The sequence below is a fragment of the Melopsittacus undulatus genome, chromosome 1 (genome assembly GCF_012275295.1).
Source record: "Melopsittacus undulatus isolate bMelUnd1 chromosome 1, bMelUnd1.mat.Z, whole genome shotgun sequence".
Lineage (NCBI taxonomy): Eukaryota > Metazoa > Chordata > Aves > Psittaciformes > Psittaculidae > Melopsittacus > Melopsittacus undulatus.
Window position 1 is genome coordinate 51,639,923 of NC_047527.1, and position 16,637 is coordinate 51,656,559.

Below are 16,637 nucleotides of genomic sequence, written 5' to 3' on the forward strand. Positions count from 1 at the left end.
GGTCTCACAAGAAGCAGCAACAAACTTCCTATGGGTAAGGCAGTGTTTGGCCAGTAATAACTATGAAAGCTGCATTATTTATGGATGTCCTTATAATACAATTTCATCTTTCAAACTTATTAACCCAATGAATTTTTGAGGAGCTTGCATTTCCAAGCAGTGATCTGAGTTTGAAGCTAATTTCTGTTCCTATTAGGAACCTCACTGAGTACTTTTTCCAGTTCACACTTGTGTATGAACCACTGATTAGCTACCCTCCAGTACTAAGTAGACCTCTGTTACAGATCAAGGTGCTAACACTGGAGAACAAGAGGTTGAAATGGGCACCAAAATGGTGTAATCTGTTGTCTTAGTTCTCTTACTCTCTTGTGGTTTTGGTGTGTGTGCATGTATTAAGTGGAAGTTTTCTGACAGTAATGGTTTGATACTTTTATTTTTCTGTGAAGTGATCAAATCTAATTATAGCTAACTTGAAAGAAAACATCCTTCTAGAGACAGGAAGACCTGGAGTTAAAGCCATTTGTTCAGGACTCATGGACTCAGATGCCAGCAGACTATCTAGCAAACTCACTGGCACTGAAGAAAAAATGTCACTCCTTTGTGATTTAGGGGTCAAGACACCTGGAGATAAAAGAACATTTATGCTAAAAATCCTGTTTAATTGAATATTCTGTTACTCCATCTAAGATATTGCACAAAATTGTCTTGCTTTAAATTTGTTTAAATGGGTTGCCAGTGGAAACTTAGCTATAGCAAACTAAATTTAGCCTGGGTTGCAAAGTATCCCCAGGAACGTGATTTGTTAACCTGCTCTGAACTCCATGCAGTGTTTTAGGGCTACTTTAATTAAATTGCAATGTAAACCTGCCTGTTGTTTGTAATGGGATTTCTGAAGTGATCTCAAACTGCCAGGTCAGAAGCAATGATTAAAGGTCAGATGTTCCTTTTATATTTCAGAATCTCCATCAAGAACTTGAGGCAAAATTTTATGAAGACACTTTTGACTGGGACCAAGTACGAAATAATGATGCAGCAGGACTGCTGAAAATGTTTATAAGAGAACTCCCAAGCCCACTTTTCACAGTAGAATATCTGCCTGCTTTCATCACACTAGTCGAAAGTATGTGGAAATGGAGTTAGTATGGACTCATCTAGATAAAATGCAATAGTAGACATTACACCTTTTTCTCTTTCTGAAGTAGGGAGAAAAAAAACATGTATTTTTTTCTCTCTCTGCAGTAGAGAGTACATTGCCTAAACATTTAAATTTTCTGCAAGTTTTCCCTTTAAAATGGAAAATAGTCTCTGCATTTAGCTAATAGCATAGACTCGTGTGAATGTCACAATAACAGTTTAATGAAAGACTGGAAACCTGTGAGCAAACAATAGCAGAGCAATGACTTTCACGTTTAGACCCTGATTCTCACGAATTATAGATTTCACAAATGAAAATTTCTGTAAGGTAAAGTCAAGTCACTGCCCTTTAGCTGATATTCTGTTTGATCTGTTTTCTTTCCCTGAAGGTTTGTGCTGAGGTCAGAATATTTGTACAAAGATATGTGTGATCACAGAAAAAGTCAGGCAGTTGGATTTTGTTTTCAGTGTACATACAGCCTCTCATTCTCAGTACATTTTGTTCATTTCCTCTCCAGGAAGAATGCAGTAGTACCTTGCCATACCTATTGACTTCATTGTAAGTTCACTTGAGCTAGGACAGAGCAAAACTATCTAAACTATGGTAAATTTATTATGCAAAACAGTACAGAAAACTAAGGACCTGGTTGCAGCCAAATTTTCAGTGTCTCTATGAGGGAGTTTAAAGCATTCAGGAGGTAACATGTTCTGTAACTTTCACATACCTGAGTGTGTTCCTTGTGAGCCCCAGACTGCATGCAGTCACAATCACTTAGCAGTTTGGAGGAGAAGACTAAACAGGAGGTGTCTGCTTTACTCCCTACCACAGACATGTTGTCCACATCTCACACTGTTTTTGTCTCCAAAACTCTTAGTCATTCTGAGTGGAAGAAAATGACAGAGTTTTTATTCCCATCTTCTCCAACCTAGCTCTTCTAGTGAGCATTGCAAAACAGTACATGCTAATTGTGAAAACATGATGGCATTTGTAACTCACAAAGCTCTATATTTATATAGAGTGCTAGATTTGCAACAAACACCTTTTAAGCTGTAAGCGACCAATCTCCACTCCAATGGGACAAGCTTTCATAAAATTACTCAATAACATTAGTCGGAGAATTTTCTGAAAACAAGTTTCCATTTCAGTTTGAAAGGGGGAAAATACTTGTTCCACATTTGTGGCATATTCTGACCATTATATCAAAGAGAAACTGTCTAGTACCAAAAACTACTGGCTCCTTGCCAATAGAAAACCTTGTCACCCCTCATGATAAAGACCCAAAATGATGAGGGAAAACCCACTCATTGAACTGATTTTATATTTGGAAAATGGACCTAAACATGCTGGTCTCAACCAGGCAGTGTTTGCTGCATTTCTAGAACTGCTGACCAACACAGTTTTTAGAAACTATTGCAGCAGGGATTTAAAAAATATTAATTATTCATATTCTTAGAAATCTCCAAGATCAAGTTACAGCTACAAGCTTTGCATCTGTTGATCATGCTGCTTCCTGAAGCCAACAGAGACACAGCCAAGGTAAGTTCTTAATTTGCTACCACCTGCCATCTGTGGTGCTTTAGACTTTTAAATGACACTTTTCTTTTTCTAACAGTCAGAGATCAGACACTGCATTGTGAAATGATTCATCTGTGAGTTTTGTCATTTTTTTTAAAAGAGGAGAAAAAGTAAAAATCATGGGTTGGGATAAAATCAGCTAATAAGACACTGTCCCTTATGACATCCTTGTCTATAAATTGGAGAGACATCAATTTGATAGGTGGACCACTTGGTGGATAAAGAACTGGATGGGCACATGCAAAGAGTTGTGGACAACCACTCAATGTCCAGGTGGAGACCAGTAACAAGTGGTGTCCCTCAGGGATCGGTCTTGGGACCGGTCTTGGGACTGGTGTTGTTTAACGTCTTTGTCAGTGACATGGGCAGTGGGATTGAGTGCGCCCTCAGCAAGTTTGCAGATGACACCAAGCTGTGTGGTTCTGTTGATGCGCTGGAGGGAAGGAATGCCATCCAGAGGGACCTTGACACACTTGTGAGGTGGGCTGATGCCAACCTCATGAAGTTTAACCATGACAAGTGCAAGGTCCTACACCTGGGTTGGAGCAATCCCAGGCACAGCTACAGGTTGGGCAGAGAAGAGCCAGAGCAGATTCAGAGCAGTCCTGCAGAGAAGGACTTGTGGGTGTTGGTCAATGAGAAAATGAACATGAGCTGGCTTCAGTGTGTGTTTACAGCCCAGAAGGCCAACCGTATCCTGGGCTGCATCAAAAGGAGCGTGACCAGCAGGTCAAAGGAGGTGATCCTGCCCCTCTACCCTGCTCTTGTGACACCCCACTTGGAGTATTGTGTGCAGTTCTGATGCCCTCAGCATATAAAGGACATGGAACTGTTGGAACAAGTCCAGAGGAGGGCCACGAGGATGATCAGGGGGCTGGAGCACCTCCCATTCATATGGGAGAGAGGCTGAGAAAGTTGGGGCTGTTCAGCCTGGAGAAGAGAAGGCTGCGTGGAGACCTCATAGCAGCCTTCCAGTATCTGAAGGGGGCTATAGAGATGCTGAGGAGGGACTCTTCATTAGGGACTGTAGTGACAGGAGAAGGGGTAATGGTTTAAAACTTAAACAGGGGAGGTTTAGATTAGATATAAGGAAGAAATTCTTTCCTGTTAGGGTGGTGAGGCACTGAGATGGGTTGCCCAGGGAGGCTGTGAATGCTCCATCCCTGGCAGTGTTCAAGGCCAAGTTGGACAGAGCCTTGTGTGACATGATTTAGTGTGAAGTGTCCCTGCCTGTGACAGGGGGGGTTGGAACTAGATGATCTTAAGGTCCTTTCCAACTCTAACTATTCTATGATTCTATTCTATGATTCTATTCTATGATTCTATGAGTTTATGATTCTATAAAAGGAAGGAACAATAATAATAATAATAATGATATAATAGAATTAGAATATACAAGTGATACACAATGCAGTTTCTCACCACTTGCTGATCGATGCCCAGCCAGTTCCCAAGCATAGGCCCCCACCCAGCTTTCTTGCAGTTTATGTGCCGAGCATGTCACCATATGTTATGGACTGTACCTTTGTCCAGTTTGGGTTGGCTGTCCTGGCTGTGTCCCCTCCCAGTTTCTTATGCCCCCCCGCCTCCTTGCTGGCAGGGCATGAGAAGCCGAAAAGTCCTTGACTTAGGGTAAGCACTGCCCAGCAGCAACCTATATCATCAGTGTGTTATCAACATTATGCTTATACTAAATCTGAAACGCATCACTGTACCAGCTACTAGGAAGAAAATTAACTCTATCCCAGCTGAAACCAGGACAGTGCTGTAAAAGGACTCATTGGCAGACCCCAACTCTAACCACAGCTGCAATCCATCCTATTCAGTCAACTCAAGCGAAATTCTAAATAAAACACCCAAAAAGAAAATTATTTTCCTTTGTCAAGAATTGACGTCAATGAGCAACCACTGAGCCCTTCTTGCTTTCATTATCCCAGAATAAAAGTTTGGGGGCTGCTGGCAGAAATTCTTCATATTTTATCACATATGGGACTTGTGTACATTTGAAGAGAGGCTGATCACCCTGGTGATTGTAATATAAAAAGCCTTGGCCAGATACATCAAAATGGGAAAATTTATGAAGAAATTTATGAAGAAATTAACTGTTCAATCATAATATTTGTTCCTCTCCTACAGGATTCAGAGCCTTAGTGCAGACACTATACTTGACTTATATGTTTTGGATTATGCTCTAAGTGATAGATAATTTATTAGTGTATATCTTCATAACACTATTCTTCTATGATTGACACAGGTGTTTGTGCCAGCAAATATCAGTAAACCAAATTAGAATGCAAAACCCCCTAAATTTCAGCTCCAAGTTCAAATTTAGAAGCTTTTGAGCCAAGCGTGTTGTACATTTGAAAATGTTGCATTTAAGATGTGTTTTGTGAGACTCAGAATAACAAGCGTTGTTTTTCCAGGCCTTTCTTCAGTTCCTGAAGAAGGTGGTTGCTAATGAAGGAAAAAATAAAATGAATTTGTGGAATGTTTCTATGATTGTTGCACCAAACCTCTTCATCTATAAAGGGAAACGGGCAAACCAACAAGAAATGCAAGCAGCTGCCACCACAGCGCATGTTGTGCGGCTTTTAATTCGGTACCAGGACATCCTGTGGACAGTAAGTAATGCTGGTTCCCTCTTTATGGCTCCAATACAGAGAAGTATTTTGCTCTGCATAAATAAGAGTAAACTGATCCTCCTATAAGAAAGTTAGCTATTCTTTGAAAACTGGCTGAAGTCTTCTACATCTAGAATGAGATAGGGTGTCAGAACCTCTGGGCAGAGATTTGCTTCACCTAAGACATTCATCTTAGCACAAATTGCCCTATGGAGGTACCTATCCCACACTATTTTTATGCAGAAGAATGCACAGGAGAATGATTTAATCTAGATGGCTAGGTGAGATGTCTAAACATTACAGCAGTACCTTAAGGGGACCTGCAAGAATGCTGAAGAGGGACTTTTTACAGTGCATGTAGGGACAGGACAAGGGACAGTGGTTTTAAACTGAAAGAAATTTAGGTTGGATATAAGGAAGAAATTCTTTACTGTGTGGGTGATGAGACACTGGAACGGGTTGCCCAGAGAAGTTGTTGGTACCCCATCCCTGGAACTGTTCAAGGCCATGTTAGATGGGGCTTTGAGCAACCTGGTCTAGTGGAAGGTGTCCCTGCCCATGGCAGGGGGGTTGGAAGCAGGTGATCTTCAAGGTCCCTTCCAAGCCAAACCATTCTTTGATTCTATGAATAAGATTAAATGACTGCTTAAAATACAGTCCATAATAATATGGGCTAAAAGTGTTTCTTGCCTGCTGGACTTCAGAATGTTGGCATGAAGATGACAGTCTTGGCTCCTTTCCTCCAAACAGAGGGAGGGTATGATGGGTATTGCAAAGACTACCTCGTAATAAAGTTCCTGTAACTGCAAATATCACTAAAAGTTTCACATGGTACAAAAGATGATCTACAGTTTCACCAAAGGAAAAACTAGGTTAAATGTTAGAGGGACTTCCTAATCACCTGTACTGTCTGGGAATGAATAGAGCTTTCACTGCTGAAATTTTAGTGCCTATCTAAAGCCTCAATACTAGTTTTATGGGGAGAAAAATTACTGTATATTCTTAGTCCTGGTTTCCTCCATGTAGGTCCCATCCTTCCTGATTTCCCAAGTGAGAAAAATGAATGAAGCAGCAATGAACAACAGCAAAAGGCAGCTGATGTTTGACAAAGGAGTGAGAAAACTTCTGAGGAGAAAGACTATGGAACGAGAGAGACCTGAAAGACCAGAGGTGTGGTAAAAACTTACCAAGTGTAGCTTTAACCAGCCTCCCTCCGTTCTTATCTCATAAAAGCTTCTGGAGGTGGGGGGGAGGAAATTTTGACATACAAAATAAGCTGATTTGGGAGCTAGCTTGAAATAGGAGCTTCCAGCCCAACATCCTGGTAAGATAAAGCTTTGGGAATTGATTGAGAAAATGTGGGGAAGGCAGAATAATTTCCAGTTTGCCTAACAGACATCAAAACTGGGACTAAATCTTAAATGCCTAAGTAGATTTTGTTATTGAAATAGTCAGAGCAGAGAGGTGGATACTTTTGAGGACTTCAAGAGCAGTACAGACTTATTGAAGTCTGACACAAAAAATCTTCCTTTGGAGGTCTTAAAGCCACCAGGTTTTCTCTACTGCCTAGGGATGTAGCTTAGGAACTTGCTTGGGGTATAGCTACTTCAATATACCTTAAAGTAACTTACATATTAGGTGTAACATACAATTTGGGCAACAAAGCAGGTTGTGTACACACACACAACATATACACTCCCTGTAACAGCTTATATGTAGTTTTTCCATGTGGTATCTACCTTTAATAACCCAGAGAAAAAGTATTTAGAGTCTTCCATGGAGGTTTAAAAGAATGGAAATTGGCACGTGGTCAAGGAACTGGTCAAGGTCTCTATAGTTATTGAAGAATAGTCTTGAGGAACAACAGAAAAAAGAAATTGAGAACGAATGATTTTAAGAGATTACAAACAATAGAGAAGAAGACACCTAATACAGACAACAGAGAAAATGCAGAAGGGAATGTCTGAGGAAAAAAATAAAAGAAATCATACGTATGGATTGTGAATCCATGCTAATCCATCCTTTTGGAGAATTTATTCATCAGTACTGACTGAAATATCTTGTGGGTAGGACACACATTTGTGCTGCAGACGGAGAGAGAGATGTTTGTTTAAAATTGTGTAGATTACTGTGTTTCAAAACTGTATTCAACCTGGAATGAATACAGTGAGAGCTTCTGAGGATAGTCAATTACTGCAGTCATTGCACCTTCGGGAAGAGAAGTTCATTGATCGTAATTGGCTTTGCATCTAATAAAAACAAGAGTAGCCATCTCAGGTAGCTGTAATATGAAGGGTAAATTGGAGGCAAACTCTGTTTGGATAACTAAGTTGAATTCTGAGAGCACTTAACACAATCCCCAGGTCTCAGACGTTCTAAATCACACAGGGACAGAGACTGGAGAGACCATTGTGCTCTGCTCAGCATGGTATTAACCGGATTAGAACTGGAATGCAAATCTTGCTAATTGATTTATCTGCCATTAATCATGGAAGAGTGCATAGACTTCATAGATGATCATTTGAACCCTTCTCAAGGTCAAATTTCAAATTAACAGAAACCATATGGTACTTTGGTATTTTACTGTATATGCACTTCGATCTAGTTCAAACCATAGGAAGCAGAAACAGAGAGCTGGATCTTCATGTCCCAGGGGAATCTCATCTTTGAAAGGAAGAGTAGATATTGCTAATAATCTTTATGTATTTTTAAATAGGCAGTTGGTTCACTGACCAATGTGAACAGAAATGATTTTTAAAATGCCAGATAACAACTTGACTCAATATTACTGTAAGCAGTTAAAATTTAAGGGCTTTACTTTATTCTACATGGATTTCTGGAATACTTACCAGAAAGTTTGATCTTTGTGTTGTATCTCGTTATACCGTACCTACAGATTTACATCTATATGACTGTAAATATGTTTATTGAATAATCAAGTCCAGGGCAGTGATTTTTGCAAGCAAACTCAAAAAGAATTGCAGACTGTTTCTGAATGGACCAAAAGCAGTATTTGTCTTAGACTTACTCTACTGAATATTGGTTTTAGGGAGCTGTCACTTTTCCCCCATACCTGCAGTCTGACATACCCGAGGGGGTGATAAGAGTTTATGCTCCACTGCATTCAAAAGTCTCTATGGCAATTCAACTCAACAGTCAAACAAAAGCCAAAGACATCCTGGCTCGATTCCACTGTGAAAACAGGTGGGTAAACCAGAACATTTTGTTTTTCCTGAACAATAATGTCAGAACCATTAATGAATAGATTGTTCCCTTTTCCAATGCTCATTATGCTACAAGAACTTTTTTTCTAATCTAAAATTACTAATTTATGGTTATGTTGGTCAAAGAAACTGTAACCATTGACTTTATTCTTCGTATTGTACTTAATAATTTACTCCTATAAAGAATCAATCTGCCCTCTGTTATGCCACTACTAAAAATATACATTTTATAGATTCACTGCATAGAGAACCCAGAGGGATTGTCTTTCATCTGCCTATAAAATGTTAATTTATTTATTTATTTTGCAAAATAATGGTTCTTAACAGTTAAGAGAAATGGTAAATTGTATTTCAGTCTTTTCTGCAAAGTCTTTCAATGTTACCAAGTAATTCAGTTCTTTAAATAAATAATATGAAATAGAAGGTTTATTTCACTGCAACACAATAATCTATCTCTATAGCAGATTCAGTATTCTGCAGTGTTCCATTTGGTAAAAGTTCTTTCTTTTGATAAGTTCACAGGGGCAAAAATACCAATTTTTAGCTTACTATAGATGGCAGCTGATAAAGCAGTGGTTATAAGAGAAAGAAACTAAAGTTTTTTTCCATCCTAGCCACGGATCATCACAGAACATGAGAGGCCAGATTCAAAGTTTACATGAAATTGGAGGAAATATAGGTATGTCTCCATTTTGAAAATTCAATTCGGAATGTCTGTAGCCTCCTTAATGACCTCAGGCAGTGCTATTTTCACACAGCTGGGTTTCTCCTACCCTCCAGTCCATCTGCGGGAAAGAAGCCTGACCCAAAAGCTGTTAAAATCAATGTAACAATTTCTTCTGACTCCAGTGTGACTGGAGGGGCACCCTGCAGGCGATAGTGACCTGATGGCTGATCTCAGCAGGACCACTTAACAGTCTTGCCAAATTCATCTGACCTTTCGCTTTCCTCTCTTACTCTCATAATTGAGAATTCTTCCATGGTTAAGAGACCCTTAGTCGTAGTCTTGCAAGCACATTCCACCTCACTGTCAAGTCTTTTCCCAAGACCTATTTCTTCCTTTCTGTATTTGTTAGCCTCCCCCAAAGAAAAAAACACAGAATTGAGAATTCAGCCCCTGCATATATGGGTGTAATATACTCATACTAATCCATGTGCTTTATTTAGATTGTAAATTCCTTGCAGATTTTGTCGTCTTCTGTGTTTCATGCAGTGATATTTTTGTAATAACAACATAGGCTTGCCACACAAGTTTCTGGCCTAGAGGTCAAACCCCAGATTTTAATTTGATATTGCACAGTCCTGACTCTCCCTCTATTCATACTAAAACTCTGGATACTCTGTTGGAGTCTTTTGTCAACTGTCTGATTAGATTATGCCTTAATTCTTCTAGATTCAGTTCTAAACAGTTTCCATAAAATTATCACAAAATATCACAGCCTTGCTTCAGAAGCAGTCCAGAAGAAAAGTCTTTATTACTGAAGGTATACAAAGCTAAATTTGATTAATTGTTTTGCCTGGCTAAACAGGATAGCCAACCAATGCTAAAATCGGAGAAGATCCTAAAAGCTGTGTGAAACTATCCCAACTATTCCTACTACACTCTTTTCAAAATCTAGACATTTAATTTGCATCTTCATTTAAAAGTATTTTTGTAGCTCTAGATCTTTCAGGGTACCTTAGGCTACTGATTATGCATTAATTCATTTATACTGTTTTCATCTGAGTAAAATCTGTAGGACCCAAGTGACCTTGTAAGTAACTGCATAAAAATTTTACCATAATCCTTTGTGTCACAGCAATGTAACCTCACCAGTTAAATGGCTCTGTCACTCATTGTAAATGCAATATAAGTCCAACAAATCAACTTAACTCAAGAATTTATTGTCTTATTATGCAATTAAGTAATAAAGTAATTAAGAGGCACCAAATGCCTCTTCCCCTCTGCCTGCAAAGGCAGCAGGGACTCCCCAACCACCCAACTCTTATTCCCAGTCACCACCTTGCAAAATACTCAAATGGCCATACTTAGGAGGACTTTTAACCAGAAAAACAGCAACTGCTGTAGTCCCACTATTTCTTTGCAAGACCCTGGCTGGATGGGAACACATAGTTTACAGAGCTACTTTTTCAGAATTTAAAAATGGTGTAGAAACAAAGTCAGAGAGTTGCAATTCCAACTCAGTAAATCCAGAGAAATACTCTCTCTCCCCCCCCCCCCCCCCCCCCCATACTGTGGCACAGTGACAGTGTTGTTAATGCTTCTAAATAAACCACAATATTTGTCCACCATTTGAGTAAATGTGTTATCCATAACTCAGTTTAATGCAGGACATCTTGGCTGGAAGTGAAACTGAATTAATGACTCTTAGTGAGAAAAATCACTCACAAATTTACCAAAGCCCCTGCCTGTATCCAGGTGAGATATTAGCTGGACACACTGAACTAGGCTGCCTATGTACAAGTCAAAGATGTATTCAATGACATTTTAACACCATTCATCCCTGCCCATGGCAGGAGGGTTAGAACTAGATGATCTTAAGATCCTTTACAACCCAAACTGTTCTGTGATTCTATGATCCTTTCCCATATACTAATGTGCTCAGAATATGCTACAATTCATGCTGTGGATTCCCATTTCAGGTCAACACTGTTTGGATCCTGACGCATACATGTTAGATGTTTACCGTGCAAATCCTCAGGCAGAATGGGTGATAAAACCAAAAGCAAGCTGAAGCAGAAGGCTGTGGTGTACTGGACAAAAGCCAAATGGGCAAGAGTGATGCCTGTCATTTTAAGAAGCTCTTGCCAGAGACAAAACAAAATGGTAGCTACAGGACATCATTCCTTCCTACCATACTGTCCAACTGATGGTCACCATTTTTGGTATGAGCATTATCACTCCAACTTCTGGGCCATCACAAAGTATCGTATCAGTTACACTTTCATACGGATTACATTTGTGCCAGTTAACCCAGGAATTAAGGACAGACCAAGGTACGGTGCACAGAAAACAGCCGGAGTTGTTCGTTTCCTGATCTGACGTTAGAACTTGAATTTTGTGAGAGAATCCAGTAGCATCCAAGGATGTATGAAACACTATAGACCACAGTGTAACACAGAAGTGTCAGAGAGATGTTGAAGAGAAGAAGGTATCTGTCAAGCATCAAAGAGAGGAGCTCGACCTGCAGCAGTGCCAACACATGGCTGTGTGACAAAATCAAACCTTTCTACTGAAAGTAAACCTGTACAGTGTGCATTATTGCAATATTTATGTCTCTCAGTCAGTTCTCATGAATACCTGATGCTGGGGGAGGAGGGAAGCAGGAGGAACAAGTACTGTATAAACAGCTATACAGCTCCATGTGTGTTCACCATGTACCACTGTATATATTACTACCAGTCTTCCAAAACTGTCTGTCTGGATCACATTACTGTGTGCAATTGTAGCGCCACAAACCATTTTCTCCTTCCTTCCCCTGTCACATACAGAAGGTTTGGGAGACAAATGCTGGATGAGAAGGGGCATATTCCCCTGGCTCTATCTTTTACTTGATACTCTCAAATTTAAGCCTGTGTAATGCCATAATAATATGTTATGTGTTAATGGCACCACTTACAGCCATCACCTTTTTTGTTAAACATTATAGTTTTTTAATTTGTAACCTAATTATTTTTCTTTTGTTTATTTTAGCTTTAATATGTAAGCAACTTTTATACTACTCAGCTGCATTGAAATGAGGGATCTTTGTCTGGATCTTGTAAAATATGGCATAGAGAAGAAAAAGCTTCCAATAAGCAGAGGGATTTAACATCCTCATTTAACATTTACACATTGGGGCTTTAAAACTACAGCCAAACTAGGCCCAGTTGTACTGGGGGTTTTACAAATACATAGCAAATAGCAGCTCCTTTTACAGATGGCATGTAGTTTATGAAAACACATAGGCTGGCAAAAGAACAGTGTGCCACAACTGCATTGGGAATGAAGCACAGCAAATGTAAGACAGTATGGCTAGTCTGTAGCTAGTCACAAGGGTGAGCACTATTCTTCCCCTAACCCTTTTGTTCTGGATTATACTTTTACAGAACTGAAACATGTTTGTTGAGTAAGGAAATCACAAACCTCTGGAAAACAGCAAGTATTTTCTTCATCTTTGTCTTATGCAGAAAATGGGAACTAATGCCTTCAACTGCACTGCAGTGTCTCTGTCACTGGGTGACGGTATTGCACAATGAACTGAGTCTTAGCAGTGGGTTTTGCTCCTCACCTGAACACAAACGAGGCAGAAACTAGAGCTCTGTTTACCAGCTAACAATGTAAAACCATTCTGAACCAGGTCCTCCAGATGAACATAAAGTACACTGTCCTGAAGAGAAAGCCCAAAACTTGTGATGATCTGCTGAAGCTGTGCAACGAAGGCTTGCACATTCTAGAAATGCTACTTCTGGTTCAAAGCATTCTCCAGTAGATAACTTTCACTGTTAGTGTTCAGTGTGAGAAAACAACACTGAATCAGTAATTTTACTAGCAACAATAATGTCTACAGAGGGCAGATCCCATCTTTCTTCCCTACCTTCCTGAGATAAAAAAATACAAAATTTTGCAACATTGTAATTTCATTTTCTTTAAAATACTGTAATTTTAGCTTACTTTTTTCTTTTTTTTTTCCCTTAACACTAATGGAGGCATATCTGCAGCCAGGAAAAGACTGGGGCAGTGGCATTATAAAATACACTGCTTATTTTGACAACTATTTATTTCAAGTATATGAGAGACATGTGGTTTGCTCATAGAACTAAGCATAAAGGTTTTGTCAAGTGCTTTGTTCTAGATTCCCATTAGTTGCCTCTGGGGAAATGAAGAACTCTTTCTACTGTGCTGTCCTTTACTCTTAGGTGTAAAATGGGACTAGTACTTTCCTTATAAAGATAAAATGAGAATTAGTTAAATTCTGCTCTTGTATGCACCCAAACCATTCCCTGAGCAGATCAGAAGTTATAGACATACACCCAATAAGGACAAACTCAGAAAAGGGACTTTATGTGGAAAGTGCTTTGAATATGACAAGTATCATATAAATGCTAAGCATAATTGTATCTATAGCCAACAAAAGAGCTTCTGTGATGATACAGAAAGCCTAAACATTAACTAAGGAATTTGAAGTGTCATAGCAAATGAGAACCTCCTACAATACTTTCAGACAGATACATTGACCTCCTCAGTCTTGCCCACTCACTTCACTCCATGTTCGCAATGGCCATGCAACAGAAAGTACAATGCACCCATGTGTTCACACCATAACTTGCTCAGCATGTTCTGGACCCTGAAATTAGGACTTCAGAATTATTTCTGAAGTAGATCTCACTGTATGCTGTAAGGGATACAAGGGGCTCTTGGAAGACTTCCACCTTTTATCACTTTGCAACTTAGGAAAGCCAAATCTGATGTCATGGAATCCATCCCGTGAACATTTGTTTTATACTAAAATTGCCTATAACTTTATAAGACATGCATATTAGCAGGTGAACTAGATTCTACGTACAATGCCCTGAATAATACGGCACGGTCAAGTACCTGCTGTCTTTGATACAGAATGGCAAAATTCTCTTTTGATACAAATGGACCTAATGACCCATGTGTACTGTGGTTAATACTGTTACACATTAAGTTGTTTTGTGTTGTTGTGGTACACTAACTTGATTTAATATATCACGGACAAACTGAACAATCTCTGTGATACTTCTGAATATGAGGTCTCAAGTTTAGGCCTTATAGTTTCAAAATGCTAGTGGAGGCAGTGGGAATTTTGTTCCTCTTAACAGCAGTTGAAGTCAAAACAAAGTTATAATAGGATTGTCATCCAACAAAAAGCAACATACATGCATATTAATAAGAAAGTGGTAGCAAGCAGGGAGAAACTTTTTCGGCAAACTCCAAAGATGCCTCAACCACTTATGTACTCCATGGTTCTGCAAAGACAGCATTTTGCATATCAACAGAGAGAGAGAGAGAGAGAGAATGTATTGCAAGGAGTAGGTGTTGGAAAAAGACTGGAATGCTCTAACCTGTTTATGCAGCTAATGTCATTAGAATGTCTGCGTGTGTGCAAATGTGTCTGTGTCTGTGTATAATATTAACTACCTCACTCTACATTTTCCAGGAAAAATCTTTTGGCATAGAGGTTTACTATTCCAAAACTTTCTATTATTAAGTTCACCACTCCACTAGACCTATACATTGATAAAATGTTTCTCCTTCTATGAGACAAGATTTGGAAACCACAAAGAAAGACATATTTCAAGGATATGGATGAAATTTTATCCAAAACATGTTGCCTCAATTACTGCTTGTAATATGAACCTTATGAGATCAGATCTTGAGATTCATAGACAAAATACATACTGTGTTTCAATTTTTATTTTTCAATGGCTTTGCATCAATGTGCGTCTTCTCTGGAAAATAATACGATGCCACTAATCAAAGCAAAATGTTTGTATGTACGTTTCCCTTACAAACCTCATGTTATGTGTTGTTGAAGTAAACCCACAATAAGTGTATTTGTACAGCAGAATGTGTCCATTGTATTGTATCCATGTCAAAAATAAAAACAATACCAACAAAGAAAGCTCTTCAAATCTAAACACGTCGGTTTTGGATAGAAGCAGGCGACATGAATTGCTAAAAGCAGTGGTGAATCTGTCTTAAAAGCAACTCCACTGTTACAGCACCTGAATAGCTAGCTACATCAAGGACTACTTTCTGTCATTCTTGCTCAAGTGGAGGTACAAAATTATGCTGGTTGGAATCCTGCCTCATTGGAATCAGCGACAAACTGCTTTCATTTGAACCAGTATTTTCCAAACTAGCATGGAATACATTGTGAATTAAGAATTAAGAAAAGATGCTTTCCTGTATCCTGTAAGAAATACTGTTTCCCAGGAGAGATGCATTAGTTCTCATTTCCAAAACACGTATTTGTTCCCAAACGAGACCCAAATAATTTCTTCACCAACACAATATTTCATATACATCTCTGTGCTGTGGAGTTGTTGCTTGTCATGCCACTGATTACATGAAAGCATAAACAGGACCATAATCCTTCTAGACAATGTGGCTATAATGGGAGTCGGAAGCACTGGATATTAAAGGCAGAAGTAAATTGGACTGGAGCTACCACAGAAAGGATAAATCAGAATAGTCTATTAACTAGACTATGAATCATAAACTTTCAAAATTATGCTTTAGTCTCCTGCACCCTCTGCTGGACTACATCCACTTCTACTTTTCACTTCTGTCTCTATCTAACTGAAATGTACGGACAACTGAACTACACAAAATAATGAACAGTTTATTGTATTTTTATTATGTATTCCAAAATTATTACCTTTTTCTAAAATGGCCAACACACAATAAAATGAAATACTGTCAAGTAATCAACACTGATTAATAAAAAATCCCAAAATACCCAATTAATGCCATTAACAGTGTAGTAGAGGTATTTGTTGTTTAAAACCTTTTAGTTAAAATGCAGATATAAAGCTTCTGACTAAAAAAAATAAATGACCTGAGTTGGAAAACAACCAGAAAATCAAAGAGTTGCAGACTCTCACTAATTCTTCTCTTCATTACGAAATGAGAATGAAAGATCACAGATCAACAAAACCCCCCCTCTCTCAGTCCAGACAGACTTTGATGCAGTTCAGTGCTCAGCCCCAGGGCAGGAATGAGGAAAGGCTCCACGCAGGTCAAAAGCTCTGCTGAAGTCGAACAATTCTGCCTGTTGGCCCTTGGTCAACACGAGGTTCCTCAAACAGCCGTGGAATGAGCTCTTGCTTGTGAGGCAGTTTTGCTTCACATCAGCTGAAAAACAAATGTGAAATATGTAGACTGCATTTCCAGTAAAAAGAAACAATACAGAGACTTAGGTTATTATTTATCAGCTTCCCCTCCTTCCCCAACAAGAGATAAAAGCAATGCCTGAGTAGCACCATGTTTCATTCATGTCTGGGTGTCTGGAACACCCTTCCACGGACAGTCACTGTTGCCTTCATGCATGAGCCACGGACTAGGATAACCTG

The 16,637-nt window shown here is 39.1% G+C and overlaps 2 protein-coding genes across 2 annotated transcripts in view; one reads left to right on the top strand and one right to left on the bottom strand.

The window, feature by feature from the left end:
• The window catches only part of ARHGAP28 (Rho GTPase activating protein 28), a 77,308-nt gene extending 62,120 nt beyond the window's left edge, over positions 1–15,188 (top strand). The window contains exons 9-15 of the mRNA XM_005153484.3: positions 958–1,120; positions 2,589–2,671; positions 5,134–5,331; positions 6,358–6,501; positions 8,381–8,535; positions 9,170–9,234; positions 11,199–15,188. Coding sequence (XP_005153541.2) covers positions 958–1,120; positions 2,589–2,671; positions 5,134–5,331; positions 6,358–6,501; positions 8,381–8,535; positions 9,170–9,234; positions 11,199–11,290 — 900 coding nt within the window. The 3' untranslated portion in view covers positions 11,291–15,188. The remainder of the gene's footprint in view (positions 1–957; positions 1,121–2,588; positions 2,672–5,133; positions 5,332–6,357; positions 6,502–8,380; positions 8,536–9,169; positions 9,235–11,198) is intronic.
• The window catches only part of LAMA1 (laminin subunit alpha 1), a 79,405-nt gene continuing 77,740 nt past the window's right edge, over positions 14,973–16,637 (bottom strand). Inside the window, exon 62 of the mRNA XM_005153483.4 lies at positions 14,973–16,419. Within this exon, the coding sequence (XP_005153540.2) occupies positions 16,259–16,419 (161 nt within the window). The 3' untranslated portion in view covers positions 14,973–16,258. The remainder of the gene's footprint in view (positions 16,420–16,637) is intronic.